At 48.6% G+C, this 15,004-nt stretch overlaps 4 protein-coding genes across 4 annotated transcripts; 2 read left to right on the forward strand and 2 right to left on the reverse strand.

Moving 5' to 3' along the window:
- Nucleotides 1-1,840: 1,840 nt before the first annotated feature.
- Nucleotides 1,841-2,152, forward strand: LOC142246249 (histone H4). Its single transcript, XM_075319284.1, has one exon. The coding sequence runs from the start codon at nt 1,841-1,843 to the stop codon at nt 2,150-2,152; it is 312 nt and encodes a 103-aa protein (XP_075175399.1).
- Nucleotides 2,153-3,548: 1,396 nt separating this feature from the next.
- On the reverse strand, nt 3,549-3,935 carry LOC142246250 (histone H2A type 1-like). The gene has a single exon (XM_075319285.1). The coding sequence runs from the start codon at nt 3,933-3,935 to the stop codon at nt 3,549-3,551; it is 387 nt and encodes a 128-aa protein (XP_075175400.1).
- Nucleotides 3,936-4,261: 326 nt separating this feature from the next.
- Nucleotides 4,262-4,642, forward strand: LOC142246251 (histone H2B 1.1-like). Its single transcript, XM_075319286.1, has one exon. The coding sequence runs from the start codon at nt 4,262-4,264 to the stop codon at nt 4,640-4,642; it is 381 nt and encodes a 126-aa protein (XP_075175401.1).
- A 9,705-nt stretch (nt 4,643-14,347) lies between these two features.
- Nucleotides 14,348-14,728, reverse strand: LOC142246252 (histone H2B 1.1-like). The gene has a single exon (XM_075319287.1). It carries the CDS (start codon nt 14,726-14,728, stop codon nt 14,348-14,350), a length of 381 nt encoding a protein of 126 aa, XP_075175402.1.
- Nucleotides 14,729-15,004: the final 276 nt, after the last annotated feature.

Here is a 15,004-nt window from a genome sequence, read left to right on the forward strand (position 1 = left end):
CCTTCACATCTACCTGTTATTTTCCTCTTAGTCCTTTTGTTCTACAAAGTGTCATCACAATTGTAGTCACACAACCATAAAGTCATTCCATGCAACAATAAACATTGTTATATTATGTACTACAATACAGGAGGAATTTTTTTTTTTGCAAAAAAAAAAACAGGGATTACATACCTAACCATAATAGTTTAAATCAATGCAGGGATAAAGTGCAAGGTTTTGGATCTAGCAAAAAAACTGCTACACACCTGCTTAAGCATGAATGGTATATAGGTAAGTACTACCCTTCTAAAAAAAAGTCATAATTGTAGTCCCAAACGTGCAGCCATTTCATCAAATACTAAGTATTGATTGACATATTGAGTGCAGCAAAGCAGGAGGAATATTATTGCAAAAAAACAGGGATTAAATACCTAAACATGATAGGTTGAATAGAATAGACTCCCCTCACTTCTGGTCTGATGAAGCCTGCTCTGTGACACGCAAAATGCTGTTACCTCTCCTGAGGGGACTCCACACTCTTGCACTTTATCCCTGCATTGGTTTACATTCTATTCTGTTTTGGTATGTAATCCCTGTGTTTTTGTTTTTGTTTTTTTTTAAAAATCTTCCAGCATTGCAGCACCTGTCTACTTAATATTTGATGAAATGACTGTATGTTTGTGAGTACTTTTTTTTTTCTTTAAGGAGGGCAGTACTAATTGTTTAAGTTTGTTTATCCCTGCAATGATTTAAACTGTTTAATGGTATGTAATCCCTGGGTTTTTTTTTTTATTCCTCCTACATAGTATAATTTTATATATAAATAATAAAATTTGCTGGAATGGCTACATGGTTGTAACTACAATTGTTATGACTTTGGCAGCAGGGTGGTACTTACCCATATGTAATTACACAGGTCTGTAGTGATTTTTTTTCCTGCCAGAAGTCTATTGCATCTGTCATCTTTTCCTCTTTTTTTATATTCAATATTTGTATCTGATATGGTTTTTGTACCCAAATCAATGTCATTGTTTTGCAGGATACCCCACTTGTTTCTCCGGTTTTTCTTTTCATTTTTTTATTAGTGGTTTTGCAGACACCCCATGGGTAACCAAACAGGTCTCCCTGAGGTCTCTCTATTTACTCGATCTTTTTTCTAGTATTTACTTGAATCATATCTGAAGGATTTAGCTTTTTCTAAGCCTCTATTGCTATGGACCTCTCACGCTCCGGTCAGGAAGAGCCTCCGCCAGTCGGAGCATTGTATGCGATCCCCGCCCCAGTTATACGGCCGTGTGACTGCTGCCTAACTACTGCTCCCATCATCCCGTGCCTGCTCTGCACTACTACTCAGCAATCTTCATCTTCTGGCTGGTGATGAAGCCGTTTATATCTCTCCACACACCGGACATTGGCGCCTGAGTGTGAGGCCGCTTCTCTGGGAAAATGTAAGCTCATGTTATAGCACGGACCTCCTGCTTGTAGCTGTGGAACTGATCTGTACATAGACTGCAGGAATAAGCGACTGGGGAGATAATGACGGAGATCTGGAAAGGTGCTTACATAACACGTTAGTGTTCGGTGGATTTTATCTATGGACTATATTTGGGATAATTCTCATGGGGAAGAAGTTATATTAGAGTCAAAAGAACTGCAGAAGCAGACAGGGCGGTAAATTCAAACTCCCTAACAGTTCCGTATTCAGCCAATCAGCAGAGGAAAGGGCGGAGTTCTCAGTCTATAAAACACGCCCCGGACACGCGTCATCTCCTCAGTTCCCCTTCTGGTCCGACCATCCTTTACATAAAGGAAGAGCCGGCGGCAGTTCATCACTTGTTCTGTTCTCACTTCTCTGAAAATGTCTGGTCGCGGTAAAGGAGGAAAAGGTCTCGGGAAAGGCGGCGCCAAGCGGCACAGGAAGGTGCTCCGTGATAACATCCAGGGCATCACCAAGCCCGCCATCCGCCGTCTCGCCCGCAGAGGAGGCGTCAAGCGCATCTCCGGCCTCATCTACGAAGAGACTCGCGGAGTCCTGAAAGTTTTCCTGGAGAATGTGATCCGTGACGCCGTCACCTACACCGAGCACGCCAAGAGGAAGACCGTCACCGCCATGGACGTGGTGTACGCGCTGAAGCGCCAGGGCCGCACTCTCTACGGCTTCGGAGGTTAATTCTGCTCTATTCTGACAACCCAAAGGCTCTTTTCAGAGCCACCCACATCTACCTGAAAGGCTACAATGTCCTGCTGCTGTGGGGTGAGCGGAGGGCGGATCTCCTGTGCCCTGGTGAATGCTGTTCGCTCTCACTGATCTATCATGTGGCTGATCATATAACACCAGGGTACATGATGGGGGTGGTATAGCCGAACATGGCGATATCTGAGCACAGTCCATATCCTGCTGTGCTGCGGTCACTACAGAGTAAGAAGCAAAGTTCTGCTGTGAGATGAATGTGTTAATGCCGCTTAATGATATTTATAGGAGCAGACCCGTGTGGGTGATCGGGTGCAGCGAATATTCACCTGCTGGTACAGACTGCGCTGTATCCGGAGTATTGTAGAGCTGCCCCAGACCTGAATCCTCACAATATAATCTCCCCTATATGCAGAGGCGCAGGCTATAATCAGATGGACGGAGAGCAGCAATTGGGGGGATGTTCACAATAACGGCAGGAGGGTCACAGCAGCAGGAGACGGAAAAGGAACTGAAACTGAATACGGTGACACCAAAGGGTTACACGGATGAGCGCTCTTAATGACATGACGTGTATATAGGCGGAGCTACAACGAATTTGAAATTCCCGCTCAGTGGTGACGGTTTCTTCTTTTCGTTTTCTGTAACTCGTGCTCCTGCCTTCTTTACAGTTTGTCCTGCTGCTGTGGGGTGAGCTGACTGCCGATCTCCGGGGAATGCTGTCACTGATCTGTCATGTGTCTGATAATACAGATAAGTCCGGGGTGTATAGTCCAGTACAAGTGTCTCCTTCCCGTATTTAACTCATTACTGGCCAAGTATCGGCCGATCCCACTCCACAATAGTACCCGTTCCCCTAACATGGCGACTGTGAGGAGAACGGGTATTATTGTACCCCCAAACCCCTGCAGCGCCCACATCCTGCTAGAACATACGAGGTGATCGGGCAGAGCTACCTGTATCCATAGTTCCGGCTGCGCATGACTGTGACCCTATTTAGCGGGGAAGTTTGTGACTTCTGTGAAATTGCTTCTAGGTAGCCGCACTCCACGGCAAAGACCCTCCCTCCCCTGTATATACTGAGCGCTGCTGTATACACTATAGAATTGTGCCAACTGAAAAGCAACCGCTGCTCCATCACCACATGATGTCAGCTCTGGAGCAGATCAGTCCATTCATTTCACGCCCTGAATATCTGCTCTGTAGGAAACGCAGCACAGGAGTGCGGGAAGTACATATATCTATACACCGCCTGGTGCTCCTGTTCTCAGACAATCCGATAAGTTCAGACATCGGCCGATATCAGCGGCACCAGCTCTGATGAGGAGGATGTGGTGGCTCTTAGAAGAGCCTTTGTGTTGTGGATGATGCGGCGTCACTTGCTCTTCTTGCCGCTCTCGGTCTTCTTGGGCAGCAGCACGGCCTGGATGTTGGGCAGGACGCCTCCCTGGGCAATGGTCACCCCACCCAGCAGCCTGTTCAGCTCCTCGTCATTGCGCACGGCCAGCTGCAGGTGCCGGGGGATGATGCGGGTCTTCTTGTTGTCCCGGGCAGCATTGCCGGCCAATTCCAGGATCTCAGCGGTCAGATACTCCAGCACAGCGGCCAGGTAGACCGGAGCGCCGGCGCCCACTCTCTCGGCGTAATTGCCCTTGCGAAGAAGCCTGTGCACACGACCGACCGGGAACTGCAGTCCTGCCCGGGATGAGCGGGTCTTGGCCTTAGCGCGGGCCTTCCCTCCTTGTTTGCCGCGTCCAGACATCGCTGCGTTTTTAAAGATCAGCAGGTAAAGAACTGTGATGTGACGCGTGTGCGGCTCCGGAGTGTTTTATAAGCGGCTGCTCCGCCCTCCTCTCCTGTCATTGACTGAATCTGAAGTCAGCCATGGAAATGAGACTTGTGGATCCACCAATGAGCTGCAGGGGCGGTGATCATGACGTTTCCACAAGTCACATGCCTTTTTCCCCTCAATAGAACAGCGATGTGGCATCAGTGCTCATTTGCATGGCCGGTCTATAAATACGGCCGCTCTGGGAGGACCAGGATCACTAATCTCTTCTCTTGTGACGAGTTCTTTCTGTTCTCATCATGCCTGATCCCGCCAAGTCCGCCCCAGCCGCCAAGAAGGGCTCCAAGAAAGCCGTGACCAAGACTCAGAAGAAGGACGGCAAGAAGCGGAGGAAGAGCCGGAAGGAGAGCTATGCCATCTACGTGTACAAGGTGCTGAAGCAGGTGCACCCCGACACCGGCATCTCCTCCAAGGCCATGGGCATCATGAACTGCTTCGTGGGTGACATCTTCGAGCGCATCTCAGGGGAAGCCTCCCGCCTGGCTCATTACAACAAGCGCCACACCATCACCTCCCGGGAGATCCAGACCGCCGTGCGCCTGCTGCTGCCGGGAGAGCTGGCCAAGCACGCCGTGTCCGAGGGCACCAAGGCCGTCACCAAGTACACCAGCGCCAAGTGATCACCACCGCTGCTCCCATCCTCCACACCACAAGGGCTCTTCTAAGAGCCACCACATTGTCTACAGCAGAGCCTGATACTGGAGAGACTGGGTATACAGCACAATAACGCGGTATATAGTGTTATAGTGGGAATATAAAGTACCTTTATACAGATGTATTGCGTAATATTGCGGTTCACAGTCCTAGATTAGGAATATCCTGCATTATACAGAGATATGGGGTTATACGGCAATGTCAGTATACACAACCATTTAGAGATTTATGGGGGTTTGTAGCATATGAGATAACTACTATATGCGGGTACTAGAAAACTGGGAACATCGCGGGTAGTAACTGGTTAACTAAACGTCTATGGGCGGAGCCAGGGCCTTACTGACTGCTGATTGGCTGAACGTTAAATTTGAAATTCCCGCCCTATGGCTGAGAGTTTCCACTCTTTGTTCTCGGTAACACGCGGTGATTCGGTTTATTTCCTCTTCTCAGGCCGGGAGTGATTGATCTGTCCGCACTATATTGCTGTATACTGCGCTGTATGGGCTTTGCATATTCTACTAATACTGGACTGTTTGGAGTAACACTGAATATTACTATGAAAGCTTTATATGTGTGTAAAAAGTACAATATGGGAAGTAGACAACATGGAAGGTGCACAGCAGTATATGGCCCTGTATGGATGTATATGAGGAGCTCTCAGCAGTATATGGGGGTAAACAGACCTGTGTGTGGCCCTGCTGTGTAATTATACAATGTGAGGCTGTAGACAGGAGCGGATGTGGTGATATTCGGGCTGTGATCTCCGGTGACCTGATTGCCGGACTGCCCTGCCGCCGTGTCCCGCAATCCGGCAGAGGTGACCGGCGGTCACACATGATACCCTGGGAGTCTCCGGGTGTGAACTCCGGTGGCTTCAGTGACGTCACCGCTCCTCACAGAGCTGCGGAGGGAATGAGGGTGTGCGTCTATTTTATTTCAAATAAAGGATTTCTCTCATGTTTGTGTTTTTCTTTTGACTTCTAGAGTTGATTACAGGGAGTCTCATGCGCCTCCCCATTACTATCCTTGATGCAGCTGTTTTTTGTCAAATCACAGCTGATATTAACCCCATATATTGCCATATATTTAGTGATCACCTTTGCTTATGGCAAGGTGCTCCATCATGCTGGAAAAGCCATTGTTGGGCGCCAAACTGCTCTTGGACAGTTGGGAGAAGTTGCTCTTGGAGGACATTCTGGTGCCATTCTTTATTCATGGCTGTGTTTTTAGGCAAGACTGTGAGTGGTGCGATTCCCTTGGCTGAGAAGCAACCCCACACATGAATGGTTTCCGGCTGCTTAACAGTTGGCATGAGACAAGACTGGTGCTAGCGCTCACCTCTTCTTCTCCTAATAAGCTGTTTTCCAGATGTCCCAAACAATCGAAAAGGAGATTCATCTGAGAAAATGACTTTACCCCAGTCCTCAGCAGTCCACTTCCTGTACCTTTTGCAGAATATCAGTCGGTCCCTGATGTTTTTTCTGGAGAGAAGTGGCTTCTTTGCTGCCCTCGAAACCAGGCCTTGCTCAAAGAGTCTCCGCCTCACAGTGCGTGCAGAAGCACTCACACCAGCCTTCTGCCATTGATGAGCTCGCTCGGCACTGCTGGTAGTCCCATCCCGCAGCTGAAACAGTTTTAAGATACGGTCCTGGCGTTTGCTGGTCCTTCTTGAGCGCCCTGGAGCCTTTTTGGCAACAATGGAAGCTCTGTCCTTGAAGTTCTTGATGATGTGATAGATTGTTGACTGAGGTGCAATCTTTGTAGCTGCGATACTCTTCCCTGTTAGGCCATTTTTGTGCAGAGCAGTGATGGCTGCACGTGTTTCTTTAGAGGCAACCATGGTTAACTGAAGAGAAACAATGATACCAAGCACCAGCCTCCTTTTAAAGTGTCCAGTGGTGTCATACTTACTTAATCATGACTGATCGCCAGCCCTGTCCTCATCAACACCCACACCTGTGTTAATGGAACAATCACTAAAACAATGTTAGCTGCTCCTTTTAAGGGAAGAAATTCAATGATGTTGAAATGTCTTTTGGGAGTTAAAGTTCATTTTCTTAGCCAATATTGACTTTGCAAGTAATTGCTGTTAAGCTGATCACTCTTTATGACATTCTGGAGTGTATGCAAATTGCCATTAGAAAAACTTAAGCAGTAGACTTTGTAAAAATTAATATTTGTAGCATTCTCAAAACTTTTGGCCATGACTGTATATGCAAGGGAAATCCGTGCAGCTGGAAGATGTGCTGAATGAAGGCATCAGCGAGTTCCGGAACAGAGAGTAGACCGACCATGGGGACGAAATGAACCATCTTGGAGAATCGGTGCACCACGACCCAAATGACCATATATTCAGAAGATAACGGCAAGTCCGTGATAAAATCCATGGCAATGTGTTGCCATGGAATGGAGGGAATCGGTAGAGGCAGGAGACGGCCATAGGTCAGGTGTTTCGGCGTCTTGTTCCGGGCACAGGATGGACAAGTGTAGACAAAGGAGATGACATCCTTATAGAGAGACAGCCCAGGACCTAGGACTTAGTGGCAGCTATGGGCTGCTGCCATTAACTCTTTATTACCTCGATTGACACCGCACCAGGGCAATTCGGGGTGAGCCGGGTCGAGTCCCGGGACTGTTGCATCTAATGGATGGGGCAAATCCAGGTGGCTGCTGGCTGATATCGTTATTGTTCCCCATAACGTGGGGCTTCCCATCCTGACAATACCAGCCTTTAGCAGTTTGGCTTGTTTTTTTAATTATTTATTTATTGTACTGCACGATATAGACCCGCCCATCGGCGGCTGTAATTGGTTGCAGTGAGACAGCTGTAACTCAGCGTGGGGGAGGGTCTGACTGCAACCAATCATAGACGAGGGTGGGCGGGGGAAGCAGTGAATACGAGATTGAATAATGGGCGGCTGGCTTTTTCAAAAGAGGAAAAGCCGCCGGAGCTTTGTGACAACTGTGCAGCATCACGCCCGTGATCGGTGAGTATGAGAGAGGGGGGGGACAGAGACCAGGAGTGATTATAAACGATTTCAATCGTTCTGCTGGACATGCTGAGCATGCGCAGTAGAACGTGACGAAATCCGTCAGCGGATTCCGCCGCTTAGCGCATAGCGGCTGAAACTGCCACCATAGACAATCATTTGACACCGTGGCAGATTCCAATAGAATCCATCAAGGTGAGCTATTTAACAACACAAAAACGCTACATGCAGCGTTCCTTCCACCCGACACAGCATCAAAATAACGACGCTGCGTCGTGCAGCAGATGCAACGCAAGACCATCCGTTGCTATCCGTAGCTAATTGTAGTCTATGAGGAATATAACGGTTTCCTGCAATGTTTACCGTAATTCTTCAAAGCTGCGGATAGTAACGGAAGCCGTCCAACGCAAGTGTACAAGTAGCCTTAAATGGCAGCGGATCGCTGCCATTTAACTCCAGGCTTAATCATGGCAGCGTCTATGAGACAGCTTTCATGATTAACCTGTAAGTAAAGTGAATAAACACACACACGGAAAAATCCTTTATTTTAAATAAAAGACAAAAAGACCTATATAATGTCCCAACTCCCTGCATTTTCTAAGCTGGCACCCTTTAGTGACTTTCATGTGGCACTAAAGGGTGCTTAGCCTTGTATTTAGCCAAAGAATAAATAAATAATTAAAAAAAAACGACGTGAGGTCCCCCCATCTTTTGTAGCCAGCTAGGGTAAAGCAGACGGCTGCAGCCTGCAAACCACAGCTGGCAGCTTTACCTTGGCTGGTAATCCAAAACAGAGGGCACCCCACGCTATTATTTTACATTAAATAAATACTTTAAAACAAAAAACGTGGGGTCCCCCCCAAATTGGATCCCCAGCCAAGGTAAAGCGGACAGCTGTGGTCTGGTATTATCAGACTAGGGAGGTCCACCATTATTGGACACTCCCCAGCCTAAAAATAGCAGGCTACAGCCGCCCCAGAAGTGGCACATCCATTGAATGTGCCAATCCTGGCGCTTCGCCCCAACTCATCCCATTGCCCTGGTGCGGTGGCAGACAGGGTAATATATGGGGTTGATGCCAGATGTGTAATGTCGCCTGGCATCAAGCCCTGGGGTTAGTGATGTCACGGCGTCTATCAGATACCTGATATCACCAACCCAGTCAGTAAGAAATAAAAAATAGACAACAAAAAAAGTTTTATTTGAAAAAACACTCCCCCAAAACATTCCCTCTTTCACCAATTTATTGAAAAGAACAATCAATTCAAGGTCCGGCGTAATCCAATAATGGCGTCCTACGGCGATCCGATCCATACCATAGAAGTCAGTGACAGCGCTGATGTCAGGAGAGCAGGAGATCGTCACAGCAGGTAATGATCTCATCTAACCTCCTGACAGCAGCGCTCGTCATCCCCGCGGCTGCCAGCACTGCAGCTTGAGAAGCTGCTGATACTGCGGGCAGACACTGAAACACTGCAGTGCAGGCAGCCGTGGGGTTTGAGTGGGACACAGACTACACGGGCACCAGGAGGTCACACGGAAGTGCTTCTGTGCGGCATCCAGGGAGTGTGACGTGTGTGTGTTTATACTCTGCTCCACTTCCTCTTCCTGTCGTAATGGCATCACTTCCCTGCAAAATGCAGGGAAGTGATGAACATTACCGCAGGTAAATCGCGGCTATACCGAGGGTATACCGCACAGCATTTGCTACCTGTCTCCACTGTACCCGCGGTACCTGTCTCCACTGTTGGGAGCATCATCTGGAAGTGGAAGGCTTATGGAACTACTGTTAGCCTTCCACAGCCTGGATAGCCTTTGAAAGTTTCCACCCGTGCCGAGGCCAGGCTTGTCCGAAGAGTCAAGGCTAACCCAAGGACAATAAGGAAGGAGCTCCGGGAAGATCTCATGGCAGTGGGGACATTGATTTCAGTCAATACCATAAGTAACATACTCCACCGCAATGGTCTCCGTTCCAGACTAGCCCGTAAGGTACCTTTACTTTCAAAGCGTCATGTCAAGGCTCGTCTACAGTTTGCTCATGATCACTTGGAGGACTCTGAGACAGACTGGTTCAAGATTCTCTGGTCTGATGAGACCAAGATCAAGATCTTTGGTGCCAACCACACACGTGACGTTTGGAGACTGGATGACACTGCATACGACCCCAAGAATACCATCGCTACAGTCAAGCATGGTGGTGGCACCATCATGCTGTGGGGATGTTTCTCAGCCAAGGGGCCTGGCCATCTGGTCCGCATCCATGGGAAGATGGATAGCACGGCCTACCTGGAGATTTTGGCCAAGAACCTCCGCTCCTCCATCAAGGATCTTAAGATGGGTCGTCATTTCATCTTCCAACAAGACAACGACCCAAAGCACACAGCCAAGAAAACCAAGGCATGGTTCAAGAGGGAAAAAATCAAGGTGTTGCAGTGGCCTAGTGAGTCTCCTGACCTTAACCCAATTGAAAACTTGTGGAAGGAGCTCAAGATTAATGTCCACATGAGACACCCAAAGAACCTAGATAAATTGGAGAATATCTGCATGGAGGAGTGGGCCAAGATAACTCCAGAGACCTGTGCCGGCCTGATCAGGTCTTATAAAAGACCATTATTAGCTGTAATTGCAAACAAGGGTTATTCCACAAAATATTAAACCTAGGGGTTGAATAATAATTGACCCACACTTTTATGTTGAAAATTTATTAAAATTTAACTGAGCAACATAACTTGTTGGTTTGTAAGATTTATGCATTTATTAATAAATCCTGTTCTTGTTTGAAGTTTGCAGGCTCTAACTTATTTGCATCTTATCAAACCTGCTAAATCTGAAGGGGGTTGAATACTACTTGTAGGCACTGTATATTTGTTAAAACAATTAACTCACTGTGGCGGCTGGAGCTTCTACTATTCGGTGCAGCTGTAATATTAGGCAATGTTCTTGTTGCTTTTCCAGGTTTGAGTTGTCTGGGACTGCTGTATATACATCACAGGGGAGGGTGGGGAGGAATATAGATCACTGGGGAGGCTGGGGGCATAGACATCACTGGGGGGTACATACATCATTGATGGGGAGCACAGACATAGCTGGGGGGGCATAAACATTGCTGGGGAGGGCTGGGAGGAATATACATCACTAGGGAAGCAGCAGGGCATAGACGTCACTGGGGATACAAACATCACTGGGCAGCACAGACTGTACTGGGGGTATATACACATCACTGGGTTGCACAGACATAGCTGGGGGCACAAACATTGCTGGGGTTATATACATAGCCAAGGGCAGACAGCCCTGGGGGATGCCGGAAGGACACAGACAGCCCTGGGGGCACAGAGAATGATGGGAGAGGATGGAGGCACAGACAAACCTGGGGGACGCTGGGGGCACAGAGAAGGATGGGAGAGGCTGAAGGCACAGACAGACCTGGGAGAGGCGCAGGGCACAGAGCTCACTGGGGAGACTGGGGGGAGCACAGAGCTCATTGGGGAGACTGGGGGGAGCACAGAGCTCATTGGGGAGACTAGGGGGGGCATGGAGATCACTGGGGAGACAGAACAGATCACTGGAGAGACAGCACAGATCACTGGGGAGACGGCACAGATCACTGGGGAGACTGGGGGGGGCACAGATCACTGGGGAAAAAGAGGGGCACAGAGCGCTGGGGACACAGAGAAGGATGGGAGAGGCTGAAGGCACAGACAGACCTGGGAGAGGCGCAGGGCACAGAGCTCACTGGGGAGACTGGGGGGAGCACAGAGCTCATTGGGGAGACTAGGGGGGGCACGGAGATCACTGGGGAGACAGAACAGATCACTGGAGAGACAGCACAGATCACTGGGGAGACTGGGGGGCACAGAGCTCATTGGGGAGACTAGGGGGGGCACGGAGATCACTGGGGAGACAGAACAGATCACTGGAGAGACAGCACAGATCACTGGGGAGACGGCACAGATCACTGGGGAGACGGCACAGATCACTGGGGAGACGGCACAGATCACTGGGGAGACGGCACAGATCACTGGGGAGACGGCACAGATCACTGGGGAGACGGCACAGATCACTGGGGAGACTGGGGGGGGCACAGATCACTGGGGAAAAAGAGGGGCACAGAGCGCTGGGGACACAGACAGACCTGGGGGAGTTTGGAGGCAGTTAGAGAACTGGGGGAGGCTTGGATCACTGAGTGCTGGAGGTGGCTGCAGGCATGGAGAGGAGGTGCTGCCGCGGGGCACAAGGAGCCACCACCGCCGGGCACAGGGAGCCACCACCGCGTACAGTGAGCTGCCACCGCCGGGTACAGGGAGCCACGGCCGGCACAGGGAGCCGCCACCGCCGCCGGGAACAGACCTGGGGGAGGATTGGCAGTCAATCCTCTCCTGTTTGATTCTAGCGCTCCTCACGCCGACCCCACCTACAAAGTATGTCCTCACGTAGGCAGTGCCAGCGTGGGGACGTAGTCTTTCAGGTACAGGAAATGCAGTGTTCAGCATTGAACGCGCTGTGTGGGATTTTAAACGGCCAGCAGCCAGCAAGATGCGACTGCAGTCCCCAGGAATCAAGGAATCAGCCTGGGGGCCGCAGAAAAAGTCTTCGCAGGCCGGAGGTTCCCCACCGCTGCTCTAGCTGTTGATCCACTAGGAATTGATGATGTAAGAGGGAGGATTTTATATGAATAAACCGACAATGAAGCCTCTGATTGCACAGGGCACAGAGCTCCAATGTACAGAGCAGCGTCTCTGTGTCCTTTATTCTAGAGGGAGAGGAAAAGAGGGTTTTTTTCTTCTATTAAAATTACTAAAATTAATCAAAAAAAATAGAATGTCATTTTATTACACTTTTTATAAAATAATAAACATCACAAATCAGCAAATAACATGGACATATTTGGTGTCCCTGTAATCGTAAAGACTTGAACAAGACAGCGATCAGACTATTTATGGGGATTGGTAAATGGCGGGAAAAAAATAGCGCGTTTTGTGTTGATGTGAATCCTGAAGATTATAAAGAAAAAAAAAACACCAAATCCGCACAGTTCAGCAGCGACTTCAGACCGAGGACGGAGATTTCATTACGTCTCATCCACTTTGCTTGGACATTTAGTCCGTGTTCACATGTAGTGTAAATGCTGCATTTTTTTTCTGCTGTTTTTTTGCACACATATTTTGCGGTGTTTAATTGTCCAAGTAAAGTGGATTCCATGAGAACACGCCGCTGATCTCTGCAGTTTTGATGCTTTTTATCTCTGGAGGTTTCTATGTGGAACTTAAAAAAACGCAGGAAAAAGCCTCTCTACAATAAAAACACTTAAAAACGCAGATTCACATCTGAACCAAAAACGCATTAAATAATAGAGAAAAGGTAGAAAAAAAATGCAGGAAAAATCACAGAAGATTGTTATTGCATAGTATAGTGCAGACAGCGGCAGAAACAAAAATAAACAATTGATGCAACGTGTGAACACGGCCTTATAGGCACAAGTAAGCAACATGTCATATAGTGACACAGAAATAAGAAAAATCTGGCTGCTATGACTATTACCGAACAGTCCGGGGCATCTACTGAATGACCCTTACTGCCAAATGGGTGTGGCTAGGGGCGTGGTCAAAATTTGCTGCTGCGCGCAACGCATGATTTGTCCATCTTTCCTTATTTCAAAAGTTGGGAGGTATGCATATACTGCTGTGCACCTTCCATGTTGTCTACTTCCTATATTGTACTTTTTACACCCATATAAAGCTTTCATAGAAATATTCAGTTACTCCAAACAGTCCAGTATTAGTAGAATATGAAAAGCCCATACAGCGCAGTATACAGCAATATAGTGCGGACAGACCAATCACTCCCGGCCTGAGAAGAGGAAATATATGGAGAGAAGGTATGCACACCAGTGACCATGCAAGGGGAATACATGTAATAGCAGAAACTGCTGTGTGAATACTGACATGAATTTAGTGATTTTTTTAGGTTCTTGCACCCAGTTCAGACTTAGAATGGTGTTCCAAATGTTATTTCTTATTCGAGAAGACGAAATAAAACGAATCACCGCGTGTACCGAGAACAAAGAGCGGAAACTCTCAGCCATAAAGCAGGAATTTCAAATTTAACGCTCAGCCAATCAGCAGTCAGTAAGGCTCTGGCTCCGCCCATAGACGCTGTGTTAACCTGTTACTGCCCGCGATGTTCCCAGTTTTCTAGTAATAATAATAATAATAATAATTTTATTCATTTATATAGCGCTATTAATTCCACAGCGCTTTACATACATTGGCAATACTGTCCCCATTGGGGCTCACAATCTAGAGTCCCTATCTGTATGTCTTTGGAGTGTGGGAGGAAACCGGAGTACCCGGAGGAAACCCACGCAAACACGGGGAGAACATACAAACTCCTTGCAGATAGTGTCCTTGGTGGGATTTGAACCCAGGACCCTAGCGCTGCAAGACTGTAGTGCTAACCACTGAGCCACCGTGCTGCCCTGTACCCCCATATACGGTAGTACTGTTCTCTCCATACCCTCGTAAATCTCAAAATTATTGTGTATACTGACATTCCAACTATAACACTATATACCTTGTCATTGTGCTGTATAGCCAGTTTCTCCAGTATCAGGCTCTGCTGTAGACAATGTGGTGTCTCTTAGAAGAGCCCTTGTGGTGTGGAGGATGGGAGCAGCGGTGGTGATCACTTGGCGCTGGTGTACTTGGTGACGGCCTTGGTGCCCTCGGACACGGCGTGCTTGGCCAGCTCTCCCGGCAGCAGCAGGCGCACGGCGGTCTGGATCTCCCGGGAGGTGATGGTGTGGCGCTTGTTGTAATGAGCCAGGCGGGAGGCTTCCCCTGAGATGCGCTCGAAGATGTCACCCACGAAGCAGTTCATGATGCCCATGGCCTTGGAGGAGATGCCGGTGTCGGGGTGCACCTGCTTCAGCACCTTGTACACGTAGATGGCATAGCTCTCCTTCCGGCTCTTCCTCCGCTTCTTGCCGTCCTTCTTCTGAGTCTTGGTCACGGCTTTCTTGGAGCCCTTCTTGGCGGCTGGGGTGGACTTGGCGGGATCAGGCATGATGAGAACAGAAAGAACTCGTCACAAGAGAAGAGATTAGTGATCCTGGTCCTCCCAGAGCGGCCGTATTTATAGACCAGCCATGCAAATGAGCACTGATGCCACATCGCTGTTCTATTGAGGGGAAAAAGGCATGTGACTTGTGGAAACGTCATGATCAACGCCCCTGCAGCTCATTGGTGGACCCACAAGTCTCATTTCCATGGCTGACTTCAGATTCAGTCAATGACAGGAGAGGAGGGCGGAGCAGCCGCTTATAAAACACTCCGGAGCCGC

The sequence above is a fragment of the Anomaloglossus baeobatrachus genome, chromosome 7 (assembly GCF_048569485.1).
Source record: "Anomaloglossus baeobatrachus isolate aAnoBae1 chromosome 7, aAnoBae1.hap1, whole genome shotgun sequence".
Classification (NCBI taxonomy): Eukaryota; Metazoa; Chordata; class Amphibia; order Anura; family Aromobatidae; genus Anomaloglossus; species Anomaloglossus baeobatrachus.

Bases quoted from the DNA above. Each gene is read 5' to 3' on its own strand.
- LOC142246252 (XM_075319287.1), bottom strand. From the start codon at position 14,728: ATGCCTGATCCCGCCAAGTCCACCCCAGCCGCCAAGAAGGGCTCCAAG.
- LOC142246250 (XM_075319285.1), bottom strand. From the start codon at position 3,935: ATGTCTGGACGCGGCAAACAAGGAGGGAAGGCCCGCGCTAAGGCCAAG.
- LOC142246251 (XM_075319286.1), top strand. From the start codon at position 4,262: ATGCCTGATCCCGCCAAGTCCGCCCCAGCCGCCAAGAAGGGCTCCAAG.
- LOC142246249 (XM_075319284.1), top strand. From the start codon at position 1,841: ATGTCTGGTCGCGGTAAAGGAGGAAAAGGTCTCGGGAAAGGCGGCGCC.